The sequence below is a fragment of the Medicago truncatula genome, chromosome 6, assembly GCF_003473485.1.
Source record: "Medicago truncatula cultivar Jemalong A17 chromosome 6, MtrunA17r5.0-ANR, whole genome shotgun sequence".
Classification (NCBI taxonomy): Eukaryota; Viridiplantae; Streptophyta; class Magnoliopsida; order Fabales; family Fabaceae; genus Medicago; species Medicago truncatula.
Genome location: NC_053047.1, coordinates 4,119,637 through 4,139,620, shown reverse-complemented (window position 1 = coordinate 4,139,620; position 19,984 = coordinate 4,119,637). Strand labels below are relative to the sequence as shown.

Below are 19,984 nucleotides of genomic sequence, written 5' to 3'. Positions count from 1 at the left end.
GATGTAAATTCAACTTATTTTGGGTAAAGTCAACATGTTAAGACATTTAGAGTTGGTTAAGTGTAAGTTAAATAGTTAGAAATTAGTTGAGTTGGTTACTTAGTGTAATTGTTGAACTCTTTAAGCATGAGTATCATGTACATTATTGATCACTATCTTTTATAAATAGTTTTTTTTTTTATAGAATGAGCAAATTTATTCACGTTGAAAGTGTACAAGATGCACAACAAAATTCATGGGGAAAAAAAAAAAAAAGAAAACAAAGGGCACCGATATACTAGAAAACCCCAACACCGAAATCACTCCGGGCTATCCAAAAACAGCCTGCTACCAAGACAGAAGGCGCTACATACCCTAGCCTCAAGCTGTTAGTCGCAAAAAATGGCTCCCCTACCTCAAAAGACACTCATTTGGATTCCAGTGCCATTTGTAAAACAAACAAGTTGGCGAATTCAAATTTCGAAGGATTGTTTAATAAATTGGATTTTGATGGATTTTGTAGTGTAATTTTAACAAGAAAAAGTCTTTCATGAAAAGATGAGATTTCTTGAGATTGTTTTTATTTTAAAAGTTACTATCTTTTTCTTCTCATCTCTCTCTCTCTCTCTCTCTCTCCCCCTCTCCCTTCCTATTCTCTCTTCGTCTCTCTCTCTCTCTCATCTCTCATCCCCCCTCTCTCCCTCTCTCTATCTCATAAAAAAAATAAAAAATTGTATTGAGAATATTATGATAGAGAGTATGTCGTAATCAATGTTCCGCAAATCGAGTGTTAAATCTCCGAGATTATCGAGTTTACATTTTTAAGTACAAAAATCATGTTAACTCTGAGGTAAAATCGGTTTCTGGTAAAATTGGAAGGTTTAACGAGTTTGACTGAGTTAACACTCGGTAAACTCGACCGATTTGTAATGGCTGACACAATATTTTTTTTGAAAGATTTGTAAGTGCTGGCATAATTTTAAATATGTACAATTGAATTTTATGGGAATAACATTTTTAACAAATAAAAAATGTGTATTGAGAATAATGTGTTAGAGTGTTTTTTAGTCCCTTAAAATCTTATAAATTCCATAAAATTCTTAAAATTTGAAAATCAATAGTAAAAGAATTTTTTATTGGTTTTATTTTTTTTTATTCAAACGCTAGAATTTATTTGTTCATTATTTTTATCATTCACGCTTGTAAGTTTGCTCTTTTTCCCTTAAAATTTATTGAATCTTTTGAAATTTTAAAATCCTTAAAAGTCTGTGTGATAAATCCTTTAAAATCTTGAGTGTATAAAATCTTTTACATAAAAAGTCTTTTAAAATCTCACAGAATCAATACAATCTCACACAGTCTTTTAAAATCTTAAAAGACTTTTTTTATTAAAATAGTGTTTTAAAATCCTAATCCAATACACCCCCTAATTGATGAGACAAGAACAAACAAATCACGAAAAACCAAAGGGTTGTGGTTTGGATTTTTTTTCTTCTTCCAGAAAACGAACGAAAACACCTTCAGACCTGCAAACCGTCTCAAACGCCGGTTTTTGTCCGGTTTTTTTATACCGGTCCGGTCCGGTTTTTATTACCTTGGGACCAATATAAATGCAGAATTAGAAACCTGTACCAACAAAAAAAAGAAAAGAAGATCAAACAACTAATTGCTCGAGAGAATGGGGGGCCATGGCGATGGCGTTTGGAAAAGATATATCGAATTGGAAAAGCAGCGTACGAAGGTTGATAGCGGGATAGAGGAGAAGGAAGTGGAGATCGAAGATCTGAAGAGTGAAATGCGTGATGCCAAAGAGGAAGAAGACAGAATTCCCAACGAGGACGATTATCGTTACGGCGAAGATCCAGATCTTGAAGAAGGTAAGGGATTCAATCAAATCGCACAGATCCAAAATTGTTGTTTAATATGTAACTCTCTAACCCTAATTGTTGTTCAATAATGGCGCAGAGGATTTTTATGAAGAGGACTTGGATGGAAAGGGTGAGGATAGTATTCTGTTGTCATTAGAACAAGAGCGCATGGACGTCAATGAAAATTTGAGTGATTCTAAGAAATCACTCAAGATTGCTGTGAGATGTTTAGCTCGGTTAATGGCAAAGAAAGATTTCATTCTAGATGAATATACGAAGTTAAAGAATAAGCAGATGCAGGTAAACATTTTTTTACATGTTTTAGTATTTGTGTTGCCGTTTGTTGTTGAGTTTTTTTGGTTGGATTTCAGCTTGGAACAACTGCTATTGGGTTGAAGTTTAAAGAGGGCGTGGTTCTTGCAGCGGAAAAGCGTATTACTTGGCCTACTTCGCCTCTGGTCTCCCTTCTTCCCGAATTTTTTATCATCTTGTTGTGACACTACTATTAGCTATTGGTGTTGGATGTGATTGTGTCCGGTTTAGTTACATTGTTGTGTTAAAATTCTGCTTTCAGTACCCAGGCATTGTGCAGAATATTATGGAAATTGATAACAACATCTGCATTGCTGTGACTGTGACTGTGACTGGTTCCATAGCAAATGCCTCTAAACTTGTTGGGGAGGCCCGAACTCTTGCTCTGGTATTATTATTATTATTATTATTATTATTATTATTATTATTATTATTATTATTATTATCTCTTAAGAATGTTGTAGGTAGTTGGATGTGTTAATGATTGATGTTGATATATTTTGGTTTATTTTTCACAGGCAAATAATATCTCTCGTTGTCAACCCATGGTGGTAGATTCTATGTGTCAAAAACTTAGTTACGAACTAGCTGATCAGGTGTACTTTCTTTAAGGCCTGAAACTTTTGAACTAGCCAAATTGCTTTTTATTTTTCAAATTTGCTAGAAATATGAATGCTGTGTTTTGCATTTTTTTAATGCTTAATGGAGATGTAAATAGAATTCTTGTTACTATAATTTGAGATTCAGAGATATCCTAAACTTACATCTATTGTTGGATATAAGCCACTGTCTTTTTATTTATTTTTTCTGTTTGGCAGATTCATCCATTTGTGGTGTCTCTCATTGCTGGCCATGACAATAATAGACCTAGCTTGTAAGTATATCTTCCATCTAAGCTATGGTTACTTCTGGATCATATGATCAACTTGTCCTTTGGACTCACTTCACGTGTTTGTCGAAATCTATTATATTGATTTTTCTTGAATTGATGCTGTTGTTCCGTAATGGGGAGGGGAAGAATGTGACATCCCACATTTTCCCTTATATAAATTTTCTTCATCATGTAGTTTCTAACCTTAACCTTAAGTGGTTTAGAGGATAAATTAGAAATAGGCACAATGAAAATATTGGTATGTGACTAAGGGCATTTCAGTAACTTTATGATTTAGTCTCCAAACATATATATATATATGCCTAATCTTACTATTTCTCATTTTACTCAAAATCAGAAAAACAAAACAGTTCTCCTTCATTTTCTTTCTCTTCTCTTGGCCTCTCATTCTCCTTCATCATAAAACCCTAACCTTCACCATTCACTCAAATTCCCAAATACAAACATACATGCAAATAGAAATCGAGATGGGTAATTGATTCTAGGTCTGAACAAGAGTTTAAAAGCATGATAATTGAAGCTTAGGAGCAAAAGAAAGTTGGGTATAGGGTTTCAAGAGAAGGAAGGTATTGGGAAAAATTGCTAGGAGCAAGGAATGGGCTTGAAGGGCTTTGCATCATCTCCATCTCATATGGATTAAGGTGGGTTTCCCCTTTCCCTCATCCCTCCATTTTACCGGGAAAACAAAACTTGCTCTCAAAGAATGGACTTGCAACTCCCTTTCACTTACTAAGACACTAGGCAATGGGCCCGCATACACAGTTCCTCGCTGACACCTTAAGCTAAAACAAAAGAAGAAACAGACCTTTCACCGAAACATGGATAATATTAGGAAGTCGTCGTTGAAGTCAAAAGATGGGAGCGATAAGTAGGCGTTTGCTATTGCGAGCTGCTTGCCTGAGAGTTTCTTCCATTCTCTCAATAGGGCAAGCACCCAATACCTCGTCGAGTCCAAAGCTCCTGCTCAAGCAGTTCAATCCAATTGAATTGAGTACCTACGACTGTGGAATGCTTCTTATATGTTCGTAAAATAGGAACTCAAAGTAAAAACTAGACTTTGTCTTGCACACTGACTTCAATCGTATAGAGATTTCCCACTGTCTGTGTCGATACCAGAAACTACGACTGAAACCTACACCGCTAACGAAGTTAAAGTGATTGCCTACTTTCTATGTCCGGAGACGCTTACTGCTTCTTCTGTCAAGACAGGCAGGCGGTTATCAGGATGTAGTCAAGGAGGTAGGCTTAGAGCCAGCAATAAAGCTAGCAAAGTATACCGCGAGCGAGTAGCCTTTGCCAAAGAAGCGCTAATTACTTGTTGCATTGCCTGCGTTAGGAGATGAGTGCACTTGAGAAGAATGAGACATGGGAAAAAGAAGTTAAAACAAACAAAAAAGGGGCCAGAACATAAGAAGGTGGTAGACAATTTAGAGAGCTTGGAGGAAAAGATCAAGACCATAAAGGGTATAGAGAGGCACCAAGTTCGCAGAGATCTGCTTCTTCTCAGACAGCTCCCCCACTTACTAAGCCCATTGCTCTCAAAATAAAGGGTTCATTATGCATGTTAGACTTTAAGAATTAAAATTGTTGCATTCATTAATTTGTGCCTCTTGCTAAATTGATTATGTGTGAATGATAGAATGAATTAAAGTTTGATAGTTTTAACTATTGAAATAGTTTGAGTAATTGATTTTGTGGTGAAGTGATTCTTGTTGCATATGAAGAAGAAACTTAATAGATTAACTAAAATTTCCTGCATAAAGTAGGTTCAGTGTTTGATTTTTAATAATTTATTGGTTTTGAATTTTTAGATGGGACCAATTGCAAAACGTGAATTTATAAGTTGGCTACCTTCAGTAAAATAATCAGAAATGTTTGATTTGAAATGACTGATTCAATTATCGGTTTTATGGACTGCAGTTCTGGAATTGATATTGCAGATCAGTTTTAGTGTTAGAATTTTCTGAATTTGATATTGCAGATCAGTTTTAGTGTTAGAATTTTCTGAATTTGATTACTTTGAATTTGGATATGGGACCACATGCATTGTCTTCATATATGTATTGGTTATCTTCAGAAAAATTTACAAAAATTTCTAACTCCAAAATTTATGTCTTTCGTGGCTTTTATTTGCAGATGGTTTTATAGAAAATTCTGATTTATAATATATATACACCTTCATGTTCTATATCTTTTTAAAAGGTCTTGAATGGTAAATGTTACATGAAAGAATGATGATTGACCTAAATGTGAATCATGTGAATGCGGACATTTCTTGTCTGTAATGTGTTAACGTTTCATGATTGTTTAGATGATTGCTAAGTTGAGTGGGAATTTAGGATTCGCCCATTGCATTGTTGAAATAAAACATATACTGATCTTTTAGTTTATTGTTTAAACCAGTTCATGGCAGGAACTTAGCACCTTTTGAACCATAACAGTACGGGTACTTGGCATCTTACCTCCCTATAAGGACTTAAGACTCGATTTTTAGCAATTTTCATATCCATGCCCATCACAGACAAAGTAATGCAGATCATTGTTTAAACAAATAATAAAAAGCACAACATGGGTATTTTGATTTTGTAGGCAGAGGCTCTATTAATTCAACACTCACTAGATGATACAGTTCTGTTTATTGCTGCTGATACACATGTATTTTGATTTTGTAGGCAGAGGCTCTATTAATTTTGCTTTTCTTTTTGGGCTTATTGTTCTTACTGAGTCGAAATGCTTTGACTTGCAGATACTACTCTGATCCTTTTGGCTCATTCCAGCAATGCAATGCAAAAGCTATTGGTTTACGATCAGAAGGTGCTGACAGATCTCTAGAAGAACAATTCAACCAGGTATCCATATTCTTATGGGGGCACAAATCCATATATTACTAATCGTAGGTCACAAATTAAATTTTCCTATCATGATTCGCTTAATTTTCATTTAATTCATGAGAAGATAAAACATAACCTTGTCAATATGAAGAAGAAATTAAACTCCATTTTTCCCCGCAAGAATAATGTAGTACATTCTTCACACTTTTGGGGGTTTCGCCTATAAATCATATTCAACTCTCGCCTAGAAATCATATTGAGTGTTTTATAATTTCAAATGTTGGCACCAAGATCACATGAAAAAGTGAATTTGGTATTGATTTATTATGTTGTGCAGGACTTAACTCTTGAAAAAGCTGAGACTATTGCTTTATCAATTCTGAAGCAAGTAATGGGAGAGAAGGTAAAAGTTAAATTCATATGCATGGACTTCAAGTTGTTTGCCCCCTTGCTGAGAATAAATTCTAACTTGTTTCCTCCGTACTTTCACATTAGGTCACTCCCAACAACGTTGACATAGCGAAGGTTGCTCCAGCATATCATCTTTACACCTTTTCTGAGCTGGAAGCTGTGATAAGTCGCCTATAATTTCCATCTATTTGCGTGATTTGTTTCGTGATGTATGTCTATAACTAGTCCTGTGTTGAAACTTTTTGGTAGATGATGTGGCCAAGTTATACGCAATACTAGATACTGCTACCATATTTTCTGACATTCAGTCTAGTTGAAATTGAGGACTAAAATAGTATCACACTGTTTGGGAAAACAAAATACATTAATGTCTTGTTGAGCGTCATTCACAATATCCATGCTTTTGGATTGGTGGAATGAGTGGATTGGAATTGTATTAATTGTAATATGGTTGGTTTCACTCGTTTAAAAGGAAACAAAGTATGGTTCCTATTTTCTTTAGTATCTGTTAATTCACGAAAATGGGCAGTAGTAATGTTTGCAAACTATACAAGAAATAATGTATAAATTATGAAGGTCCAATGCTAGTCTTGATAATCTTTAACAAAGTACGTGTGTCTATTTTCTATTTGTTGACTTGAATTGTCTCTTGCTGCCAATGCAATGTGTTGATTCTGAAACTGCTTTTTTGTTTGGATTTTGCAATCATCGTGAGGGGACTGCAAATGTTTGTTTGGATTAATGACTTGAATTGTCTAGTTTTTTGTGGTCAGAGGAGAATAAGGATGGAGAATACATACATTGCAAAAACATTAATTATAATTGTGAAACCATCCACAAACATTAATTTCATTGATGACTTAAAAGCAATTAGTTAAGTTTTCAACTTCTTATTTCGAGTAAATATTGCATGCAAGTATGAAAAACTGATGCATTATAACTAGTACTAATAAAAGAATTGACCGTTGTTTGCTACACAATGAAAAAGGACTAACGATGGGGCGTTATCACATCCACAAAGCATTTAAATGTGAGTCTCAAGTTAAAACTTCTTACTTGGATTAGATTGAGAGAGATGGGTTCTGTTATGACATCCACAAAGCATGAAACTAACAGTTTAATTATCAGTAATTACAACATAAATTTTCAGTACAAACTACAGATACAGTACAAAGTCATAAATAAATCCCAAATAGGCAGCCTGATTGGCGAACTGAGGGACACCAAAGAAGTACCAAGTTACTAGAGGTCCAAAGTTCAATCTCAGAAAACTAACATACGCCAATTACATTTGTCTCTAGAAATAAAACAGTCATAAATGGGACAATAAATCACAGCTTCCGCCTTCCCGTATGAATAAGAAACCCGTGCTCTCTTCACTTTGTTAGGGACCAAGGGCAAACGGCTTACTCAAACAACACGATTCCTTTCACCAACACCTGCACAAAATACAAAACCACGCAGTGTAAAGCATTCGTCAAATCAAAATTCTCGGTTTCTTGCTCTCTTATGAATATCAAACCATATCAACATTTGACTAGCGCAGAATTTTCCCCTTGTTCAAAAATGATCTGTTGGTCATTGTTGAAGTTCTGTAACAGATATAAAATTACATCTATAAGTATTGACTGCTTACTTTCCTAGCAATCATAATAGTACTATAGAGTATAGACAGTAACCCAACAGAAAGAGGAGATCATACCTCTCTAATGATAATTTATTTCTTAAATAATCTTATATTCCTCAAGTTTCTTCAGTATTTCTCCACGGGTCCTGTCCAATTCATCAGCAATTTTTCTCTGCAAATCCATTGGCAATGTTGGGAATTGCTCACATAGGTCCCCATCAATAACATCCTACACAAATATATAGAACTCAGTTTGTCAAAAAATTAATACTATGGTTAAAATAACACCAAATGAACAACATGAAATGTATGGACATGTTGGTATTTTCACCAGAGGCATGGTTTAAAAAGTTATAAGCAGACCCAACCAGGAAAATATAACAGGGAGAAAGCTTCTATCCAGTATGGATGTCAAACAGTACATAGTAATAATAACAGAAAGAATCAATGGCATAATATAGATTAGGTATACCTTAACAGGAAAATAGGCGGATCTATAAGCCATATGATCTCTTCCACACAAAGGTGGATTATCCTGCCTCATATGCATCTCCAAATGAGAGAAGAAATCAACATCATCTCGTGAAGTAAAAGCATGTAATGCTCCAATACTTCCCATAACTGTTCCATTTAAAATGCACTCTCCACCACCTGGTATAAGAGAGGCCTTTTGCAGGCATGAGATCACATCACCAACATGAAATTGCACAATTTCTTCCACCTTATTGGGAGCTCCATTCAGCTTACCCTGCTCCCACTTGATCCTCCCACCAGTAGGATCTTCTTCTATCTCATCAGACACGTCCTGTGGCAAATTCCAAACTTGTCTGCACCTGCCATGGTGTCGAAATCTATGTGGTATGATGCAGTAAGCCATCTTGGAACACAATCATCAGCAAATATGTAGAGTTGGTTTTCATCCCATCTATACTTGCAGTAATGGAAAGACTGGAGAGAATACATAAAACACAATCAGATGAAGATCTTATCAGTTAAACAGAAATCAGAGAGCAGCAGTACAATGAATATGCGAATAAGCATGCTGTCTAAAATTAAGAAAGTTTTGTTTCAGAGCCTTAGTCATGTTTTGAAATATAGAACAATCCCTTCTGGAGCTCTAATAAAAACAAGTTTAGTTAAAATTCAAATATTAACACTCTGGCCAAGGACGAGTTATAATCTCAGAAGCTAATGCAATATCAGATGCGAAGAGAAAATACCAGAAATCACAACGGAAAGTCACAGTTAGAATGCCTAACTCAAATATTAAAAAAACATAGAGAAACATTGAGTAGAAACATACCTCTTGAGTGTCCCCAACATAAATTCGATCACGGTAGGTTTGAATAGAGACAATTGTGTTGGGGAATAGCTTATTCTCATACTTCCTTAATAACCGTCTTTTTCCCAAATCATAAAACCTGAGAACAGGTCCTATTCCTGCAAGTAATCTTCCCTGAAACTGACTAAGAGCAAGAGGAACACCTTCAACCTGAGTTTTGTGAAGTAGTTCAAGAGACCTTCCATCCTCTAGAAACCTATATATATGAATAAATCCAGCAGTTAAACTCCTTCTGGGCGTAAATTGCAGTCCCTTTGCTGTGCCAACGTCTAAAAGAGTTCCGTATTCTTTATCATGAAAATTTACTGTGCATCCGCTGAATGCAGCCTCATTATCCTGAAGCTCCAAAAGACAGGTTGTATTTCCTGTTTTTGGATCAAGAATTCTGATGCAGGATGCCCACTTATCTGATTCAGCTTTTGGATAACCATAATGCTCATCAGAGAGGGGGTCATCTTTATCCTCATCCTCCCCGCCATTCTCCATTTGGTCTCCCCAGCTTGAGCAGCCTCAAAACACTTTCTTTGCAGCTTCACGCTCTTCTGCAGTAAATGCTCCTTGATCACTCTCAATCACAACCAAAAGTTTCCGTTTGGGTTGCAGCACAAATTTCATAGGCGTGTATCTAAGTGGAATAACTGTCTCGTTAAATGTTTCTCCTAATCTTTCAATGGTAAAAATTCTCAACGCCTCACCAGCAAGAGCAACTACACCTTCCACACATTGGTCAGATGAAAATGAGGCAGCAAATTCAAGGGTTTCATACGAAAGGGGTGTTAAAAGGAAGTGTCCTTGGTGAATGTAACCAAGCCAAGGGCGACTTGACAGGCAGAGCATAGCACGCTTCCCTCTTACAACAATGGGAAACAGCTTTGGGGGTCTCAATCCTAAGAATGGGGATCGAGAATCAGAAAGCAGACCTGTGACCATATCCACCACAGTTCTAGATAGTACACCATTCTGCAAACCAGCGTTAGGAAAAGGCTAGCGGGGTGATCTGCCCCATCCTCACCGCCAACAGATGCTTGAACTTCAAGGAAAAGAAGCGATTCTGAAGCTGAAGAAAGACTCTGTATACCTAGAGTCTGCATACAATCATCAGGATCCAGTGATAAGATTCGGATTGTCTTGTCATATGATCCAACTGCAAGAAAACGGGATCTTTGTCTGCCTTCGGGCACTGGAGCAATGTCCAAACAAGCAACATCGCCAGACATTTCATGCTTCTCCACCTCCATCAACTGACCAGTTACATCCACTTCAAAATATATAAGCTCCCCACCATTTAGAGCAATAACCACCTGAAGTCTATTCGACCCAACTTTTGCAATTGTCCTCTTTCCAGGAGTTCTCCACTCATTTATATGGCCATCCTCCCTGATATGTCTAATACCATTTGGATGAACTTGCATGAGAGAATCATCACCTATCAAAGAAACCGAAAGGGATGGAGTAGTGTCCAAAAACCCGTTGTCAGTGACTTCTTTGACTGTCTCTCTAACACTGTTTTGATTATTTAATTATTTAATTGAGTCTAGAATTTATTAAGAGGAGTTTAGAATATATCTTTATATATTTATGTGATTTATATGACTTTTAGATGAATTATGTGATTGGTATGATTTATGTGATTTTTACGAGGAGTTGTTACTTATTTTACTGTTTAATAAAATAAAATTTGAAAAATAAATAAATATTGAGTTTGGGGGTTGTTTTGAGATTTTAGGGGAGAAAGAGAAATAAGATAAGATAATTGGAGAAGATATAAATAGGGAAAACCTAATTTAGAAAAACACATTGTACGTACAACAACTTTTGGAAAAAGGGAGAAAAGCCAAGAGGAGGGAGAAGACCTTAGAGGCTGCGATTTTCATCTATTAAGGTAAGGGTGAGACTAACTCTGCAATTTCATTGAGTATATGATGCAATGATTAGGTTTAACATGAATTAGGATGAGTTTTAGAGGAATTGAGAATGAGGTCAAACTAGTAGAATTGATGATCAAACGGTGAAAAGTTGTTAGAATGATGTAGAAAACGTCCCTAGACCTTAGATAATGTTTAGGATGAATTCTGGAATCAATGTTAGGCCTAGAACCTTGAGAATTGATGAAAACTTTGAAAAACTGCACTTCTGTCCGAAGCGACATTCATCGCTCGCCTTCGCGAGCTATGATCCTCGCCTCGTGAGCCATTTCCCCTCGCCTCCCGAGTTACGTGATGCAGCTCGCCACATCGAGCAATCCTACTCGCCATAGCGAGCTAGACCAGAGAGCATGCAAGATTCTGTGTTTTTTACTTTTGAGATGACCCTTAGATGCTTTTGAGTGCCTGAACAAGTCTAATAACGATTAGGAAAGAATGTAGAGTGAGATTGGACCTGGAAAGAGTTTAGAATGAATTTTTGTGAACTGAACCTAAACTCGTCATGGCGAGTAGAGGCTCTCGCCTCGCGAGCTACCCATTTACAGAATGCCTTGCTAGGTTAAATGCGATCGTTGTCGCACGAGTTGTTGTGAGTTGATAAGTGCTAGAAAGTTGTAATTTAAGTGATATATTTTAGGCACTTTCGTTACTTGTTTTGCAAGTTATTAAGGGAAAAGCTGAGAAATAAGTGATTATTGCCCTTTTACGCTTTATCTATCTTACTTCACCCATTTGTGCAGGATTTGAACTCAAGACATCAAGCAAAGAGAAGAAAATGGAGAAAAGTGCAAAAAGGCTCAAAAATGAGATCCCTCGCCTCCAACTCGCCATGGCAAGCATAAGGTGATGAGATAAAACCGCAAGTGCACGGTCTTACCGAAATAGTAAAATATGAGTATCGTTCCGACAGGGAGTTATGAATTCAATTAACTTTTAATAATGATTAGATGAAAGTTTCAAAGGTTAAAAGTTTGGATTTTTAATTATAAGAAAATAAAAGAAAAGATAAAAGCCTTGGAATCATTGGTTCATCCTAATGACAAGTCCTTCACAAACCAAACTATTAAACTTATAACCTTATGTTAGACCTAATTTCTCAAGACAGTTTCTCTTTTGTTCCTCTAGCAACCAAGCCTATTTCGCTGACTTGATTACTATTAGATTTTGGTTCCTCTAACGACCAAGCCTATTTCGCTGACTTGATCATTATTAGTTCCCTTCAAGATCGAAACTATATGTCTCAAAGATTGCAAAGCCTATTTCGCTGACTTTGCAATCTTTGTCTAAATTCACTTGTTCGAATATCAAAACTCCACTTTCGTTTTATGAATTGATATTTGAGATGATGGATAAACAATTATCAAACCCTCCACTTTCGTTTCCACAGTTTGATAATGGTTGATCCATGTTAAAGCGGTGAATTTAGATAAGGAATTAGGGTTACATAAGATTAAGGTTTAAAGCTTGGTTTGATTAGGATTATGTCATTAGACTTATCCAACAATCCCAAGACAAGAGAAGTCTACTCACTGACGTTCATCGTAGACAAGGAGAAGAAGAGAGAAAGCATAAAAGTAAATAACAATAAAGTAAACGAACTTTTATTAGAAAACAATTGTCACATATTGCATTCCAAGAAAAGATCATTATTTGTGATGGCTAGCTACTCTATTTATAGTACACATTCGACTTAAAATCTAAGCAAGTATATTCTAAGAATATTCCACGATAGATTGTGCGCCAAAATAGAATAGCTCAGAATCCAAGCAAAAGCAGCAAAAGGTGTTCTGGAGGGTGGCACGGCCGTGCCAAGCCTAGCACGGGCCGTGCCAGCATTATGACTTGAGGGAGACGTATTTTTGTCTCGAATCTTCATATTTTTGTACCGAATCAGCTCAAAACCCCTTTCTTTTGCTCCAAGACTCAATCCATCCAATATTCGTTCCTGAAATATAATAAAATGCAATTTAAAGTAAACTATCCTAAAAAGGAAATAATACTAATATAAAATTATATAAAATCTAAATAAAACTAAACTAAAAAGCATATTAAAATAGTATATAAATGACATATCATAAGGCGAGCAATTCCAGAAAGCAACAAAGATTACACGCCACCAACTCGCAATGGCGAGTGGAAGGCGAGCTTACTCGCCATGGCGAGTGGAATGACTCGCGAGGCGAGTTAGGGCGGTTTAGCCTCTCACAGCTGACGTGGCACAAACCCAATGGCGAAGGAACTTCAACTCGCCATGGTGAATGAAGGAGCTCGCGAGGCGAGTTAGGACAGAATCAGAATTCTATAAATAGCCCACTCAACCATTTCATTAGATACATAGTTTGATACTTAGTTTTTCTCTGAGTTTTTCATACTTTTCACTTGTAACATTCTTAGAGAGAGAGATAGGGCTTGTTCTTCATAGAGTGAGAGTGATAGAAAGTGGATTCTTCATCTTTTGTTGAGAAATTACAAGTGTGTAATGGATCTTTCTCTTTCAATTCATCCTTGCAAGGCTTCCATGACAATGAGTAGCTAAATCTCCTTTGTTGGAATTAGAGGTACTTGATCATAGCTTAAACATGTAATCCTTTGATTTATAAATATATGGTTCTAGCATTTGATTTGGTATTGATGTTATTCTTGCACTTCAATGTTTATCTTTGATTTAATTGTGATTGAGAAATACTTTTGAATCTAGGTTTAGAATAACCATCTATCAAAACATAGATTCTAGACATGGAATCGATGTTTTGATAATCACCTTTTGTATCCAAACTTAAAGCTTTCTTATCATTCAATAGATTGAGAAATCATCGATTAAATGATAAGACCGACTCTTGAATCATTCAATAGTTTGAGACATCAACGATTGAATGATACAATTGATTTCACAATATTGTTTGGACACGAATGGTGTTGTCGAGGGATACATGATAATATCAAAGAAAAGTTAGAATCCATGTATGATCATTAGGTTACGTGCGACGCTCGATCAAGGAACTCTAATCCTAACAAGTTCTACGCCCTATTAATCTCAATTTTATCATTTGCAATTTAGTTACTAAAACAAACAACCAATTATCTTTTAACTTAGAATTATATTTGGTGTCGAACGGTCCGCAATATCGCACTAGTCCCTGAGGAGACGATATAAATACTTACAATTGTTTGAGGCAAAAATACTACATCATGAGTTGATCTTAGATGTTAAGAACTAAGTTGCCTAGCATGTTGTTGATGTTCCAGTGAGTCTAACTGTTTAATCCAATGATGTTGAACAAATGTATAAACATTGCATGATTTATGTTGATGATATGAAGTTGATGAATTGCATTCGATATTGTTATATCATGATGAGTTGCATACTGTCTATGTTGCTGCCTGTTGTTTAACTATGCTGCATGAGTCGGTCCAAGTTGATGATGACGATATTCCAAATTATTGGACTATTTAAGAAGTTGTTTAAGATGTTTAAGAGGTCGAGGTCATGCATTAGCATACATTTGTTGGGGGCTTACTGCTCCGGAGCTTTGTACTCACCACGATGGAGCTTTAGCTCAAACTCGATGGGGGCTTATGCCTGACAGTATATTAATACTAATAGAAACATTCATAATCTTATCATCTTGGACTCGACAGATACGACTATGAAACTTAGACCTCTTATATACATGTGGTACCAATTCATCGTTATTAGTATTAATATACTGTCAGGCATAAGCCCCCATCGAGTTTGAGCTAAAGCTCCATCGTGGTGAGTACAAAGCCCCGGAGCAGTAAGCCCCCAACAAATGTATGATAATGCATGGACTCGACCTCTTAAACATCTTAAACAACTTCTTAAATAGTCCAATAATTTGGAACATCGTCATCATCAACTTGGACCGACTCATGCAGCATAGTTAAACAACAGACAGCAACATAGGCAGTATGCAACTCATCATGATATAACAATATCGAATGCAATTCATCAACTTCATATCATCAACATAAATCATGCAATGTTTATACATTTGTTTAACATCATCAACATCATTGGATTAAACAATTAGACTCACTGGAACATCAACAACATGCTAGGCAACTTAGTTCTTAACATCTAAGATCAACTCACAACAACTCGTGCGGCAAGGATCGCATTTAACCTAGCAAGGCATTCTATAAATGGGTAGCTCGCGAGGCGAGAGCCTCTACTCGCCATGGCGAGTTCAGGTTCAGTTCACAAAAATTCATTCTAAACTCTTTCCAGGTTCAATCTCACTCTACATTCTTTCATAATCGTTATTAGACTTGTTCATGCACTCAAAAGCATCTAAGGGTCATCTCAAAAGTCAAAAACACAGAATCTTGCATGCTCTCTGGTCTAGCTCGCTATGGCGAGTAGGATTGCTCGTTGTGGCGAGCTGCATCGCGCAACTCGCGAGGCGATGGGAAATGGCTCACGAGGTGAGCGATAAATCTTCATCACTCGCGAGGCGAGGATCATAGCTCGCGAAGGCGAGCGATGAATGTCGCTACGGGCAGAAGTGCAGTTTTCACCAAAAATCACTAATTCTCATGGTTTTAAGCCTAACATTGATTCCAGAATTTATCCTACACATTATCTAAGGTCTAGGGACAGTTTCTACATCAATCTAACAATTTTCCACCGTTTAATCGTTAATTCTCCAATTTTGACCTAGTTTCCAATTCCTCCAAAATTCGTCCTAAATCATGCTAAATTTCTATTTTCTTTTCTTGCGCGCTTTATCTTTCTCTCATAACAAACAATTTTCAATTTTTTAAATATTATGCATATTTCTTTAATTATTTTAAGTCTATATCAAAATTATTCCAACTTCACATTAATCAAAAGTTAAGCAAAAATTAACTTTTCTCCAACTCCTTTAATCAAAATTAAGGCTTCAACTATGAGTTCAACCAATGTTAGATTCACACTGTGTGACATAGAATTTTAACTCTTCATATGGAACCATTATCATATAACAAAATTTTGTTTAAATTTAAAGATAACAAGAAACAAATTTTGTTTTAAAACAAAACAAACAAATATATAGCATTAATTAATTTTATTTAAAAATATAAGAGTAATTGATAAATAGAATAATTGACAAATCATATGCTTAAAATATTAAAATGACAGTTAAATAGAAACGAAAAATTCGACTTAAAAAGACAATTAAAAAGAATAGAGGGAGCAATAATTACGCCACATCATTGATATTGATATTAAGAAAATGGGACACAATATATGGTCATTATACTTCATATATATATATATATATATATATATATATATGAGGTTTGCTAGAACACATCCACTAGGTTTTTATGTGGGAGTGTTTTAGCAAAGCTACACCTTAAGGTGTATTTAACCACTTTTTAGTTATTCACTTGCTAAAATACTCCTTCTAAAAAATAAGTTGGTGTATTCTAGCAAATGCCTATAGGATTTGCTAGAACACACCCACTTGTTTTTTTTAGAAGGTGCGTTATAACAACGTACCTTAAGGTGTATTTATTAACTTTTTAGTTATAACTTACTAAAACACTCTCACATAAAAATTAGTGGCTGTGTTCTAGCAAACCTATATATATATGTGTGTGTGTGTGTGGAGCATACTACTATAAAATTCATCCTTATGACAAAAGATATCGAAATAACTTTTCGACCAAAATACTGTGTTAGTTTTTGAGTTTTGTAGTTTTTACGCAACCCTGTGTTTTTGCCAAAACTACTCAAAATTTGACCTAATCTTTCTATAATAATAACCTAGAGTACACTAGTTTTTGCTATGTTTCCTAAGGATAAAGTACTTGTAGTACCGTCAGTCTCAGCCAGCCGCCATTGATATGACGACGATGACAGGTCGCAAACGAGGAGGAACCTCAACCAGAACCCTAACACAACTGCCTCCCACTAACTCTCCTCCGTTACTTCCATTCGATCTTGTGGCAGAAATCCTATGCTGTCTCCCTGTGAAACACCTCCTTCAACTCCGTTGCGTTTGCAAGTCCTGGAATTCTCTTATCTCCCATGATTCCAAATTCGCCAAGAACCACCTTCGTTTGTCCACCTCCAACCACGACCGCCACGACCTAATCTTAGTCTCTGCTGCGCCCTTGTTCTACTTATCTGGATGCTCAATCTCCTCTATTTTCAGTTCCGCTGCATCCTTTACCAGTTTCAAGTGGCTCAATAACCATCGTCTGATTCTTAATCTTAAGGGAGACTATATTGGGAGAGTTACCACTTGTGATGGCATGGTCTGTGTTAGGATCGATGAGTCTTTAGCTTTTCTGTGTAACCCTTCCATTCGTAAATTCAAGATATTGCCTCCTTTGATAAATCCAAGCCAAAAATATTTACAAACCTCATTTACCTTAGTCTATGATCGTTTCACTTCTAATTATAAGATTATCGCTCTTTCTGTACGCGATTATTATCAAAAAAACAGAGAAATTAATGTTCATACTTTGGGTACCGATTATTGGAAAGGGATTCATGATTTCCCAAATCGTCACCTCATTCAAGGACCGGGAATATTTTTGAGTGACTCGCTTCATTGGTTGCCATATGATGGTCGTAGTGGTAGTTCTGGAAAGGTCATTGTTTCTCTTCATTTGCAGAAGGAGTCTTATCAAGAGCTTTCTCACCCTCTTTATGATATCCAATCTGAAACTGACAATACCTTGGGGATGTTGAGGGATTGTTTGTGCATTTTTTCTAATAGTGACAAGTTTTTTGATGTTTGGATCATGAAGGAATATGGAAATGGACAATCTTGGACTAAATTGTTAAGTGTTCCTCAAATGGGAGATGCTTATATATATATCTTAACTAAACCATTATATATTTCTGAGCATGACCAAGTGCTGATGTATTTTATGAAGAGGAGGAAATTTAGTTTGGCTGTCTATGATTCCATAAATGATACTTATAAGATTCCTGAAATTCAAGGCAACATCCAAGTTCCGATGGAAGGAAGATTCTATTTTCCATACGTCTACATTGAGAGTTTGATATCACCTTTTTTTCAGGATTAGGATGTAGATGTTGTGCTATGTGAAACTATGAACTTGTTATTTATTTATACTTGTTCTGGTTAACAATGATTTTACGAGTTATTGTTAAATTATGGTATGTGGAATATGCGGCTTGAGATATTGCTATGTTCTTTTAATTTATTTATGGGTTAGAGTTGCGGTTTTGTCATCGTGCACTATATTTTATATAGTTAGTAAATTATTCAAATCTTCCACCATAGATTCTCTTATTTTTACTCTACTACTATTTTCAATATCATATAGAGATCGAATATTTAAAGTTCTGAGACATCCCTTTCTGGTAGTTGCTTGGTAATGGTTTGTATCTTGCAGTTTTAACAGTTGTCTCATTTACATCTAATTTATCTTCCAACTCTAAATTAATCAATTCATCACTGTTTGTTTCTGCTGCTGTACTACTAGCAAAAGTTCATTGGAAAAAATTATATTTGGTCATAGCATCTTTGCAAATGATTGGCTGGTACAAAAATATTAACATTCTTATATTATGGTTATATTTTCATAATACATATATGCCTTCATCTTTGAGTTTTCAGATGCAATACTAGATCATGTCATGGATGCAGTTGATGACTTGCGAGAGACCAAAGTAGATTAATTAAGATGTGAATGTTTATTTTATCATCCATTGTACAAAGTTTTGTGCGTGTGAAAAATGCCTATTTGGGGAGAATAAACATAAAGTTTGGTCTTCTTGAAGCATGATTGTATGTAATTCAGAGTAATGCATATATATTTGAGGTATTCTAATCTTATTATTGTTTTCCTATACATAGTAGCCATGTTGAGCTATGACCCTGCCTGAAGCTAATAGTCATGTTCTTGAACTAACATATAGTATATAACTATCTTGGGTTATTTAAAATTTTATCATTTAATTTGGTTAATGATATGTACTTGGTGTATTTCATGTTATTTATGCTCCTCTCTACATTAAGAAGTTATTTATTTCTGGCCTTTAGTACAGATTTTTTGACAGGGTGAAGCAATCATTATGTTCTATAGAGTTGTCCTTTATGAATTCTTTGATCATGGTTGTTTTCATGTGAATAAATTCTTGTATAGTTGGGGCCAAGGTTATTTATATTACAGCTCCAACCAGATTTTGCTGACTGGAAAGCGTAGGAGAATTCTTTAGACGGCTGAAGGAAAAACTCTCAAGGTTTAAACATTGTATTGTTCCTAGTTTGGAAGATCTTGTGTTATTGCTAAGAAAACAGTCATATGTTATGTTCCATAAATTTCTTTATCAAACATATAATAAAAAATGATTTTTACCATGCCTTTTGGCATTCAACAAGTAAAAAAATAAGGAAATTGATAGACAAAAAGTATCACGAAAATATTCCGATAGTGTAATTGTTTAACACCTTTCCTTAATTACATTCCACTAGATCTCTACCCGGGCAATATTTATGGTGAAGTTATTCAATTGACTTTTTTTATGAAGTTATCCTACATCCAATAATAATGCGTCATGTGTCATGTGTGTTTATTGTTGCATAGTATGTGTTGTGCATCTGCTCAATCTATTCTACCGAAGACTAATTTTATTAGATTTTTTGAACCATCGGATTAAGTACCTCACTAGTCTTATTGTGTTGCCTTTCACACTATATTTAATTTCTTTCTCTTTTTTCACTTTTTCTTCTTTCTATTTCAACAACCCATTTATTCCAATTTATTTATTTATTGTTTTGCATTATAATTTTTTACTATTCTATGATAA

At 35.5% G+C, this 19,984-nt stretch overlaps 2 protein-coding genes and 1 pseudogene across 2 annotated transcripts; 2 read left to right on the top strand and 1 right to left on the bottom strand.

The window, feature by feature from the left end:
• Positions 1-1,599: 1,599 nt before the first annotated feature.
• Positions 1,600-6,794, top strand: LOC11415996 (proteasome subunit alpha type-5). Its single transcript, XM_003618538.4, has 9 exons — positions 1,600-1,856; positions 1,945-2,147; positions 2,219-2,305; positions 2,422-2,547; positions 2,678-2,755; positions 2,978-3,033; positions 5,798-5,900; positions 6,220-6,285; positions 6,378-6,794. Exons 1-9 carry the CDS (start codon positions 1,658-1,660, stop codon positions 6,468-6,470), a joined length of 1,011 nt encoding a protein of 336 aa, XP_003618586.1. The 5' UTR covers positions 1,600-1,657; the 3' UTR covers positions 6,471-6,794.
• A 945-nt stretch (positions 6,795-7,739) lies between these two features.
• Positions 7,740-13,757, bottom strand: LOC11412301 (spliceosome-associated protein 130 A-like; annotated as a pseudogene).
• A 3,098-nt stretch (positions 13,758-16,855) lies between these two features.
• Positions 16,856-18,379, top strand: LOC11407686 (F-box/kelch-repeat protein At3g23880). The gene has a single exon (XM_003618535.4). The coding sequence runs from the start codon at positions 17,041-17,043 to the stop codon at positions 18,232-18,234; it is 1,194 nt and encodes a 397-aa protein (XP_003618583.2). The 5' UTR covers positions 16,856-17,040; the 3' UTR covers positions 18,235-18,379.
• The last annotated feature ends 1,605 nt before the right edge of the window (positions 18,380-19,984 follow it).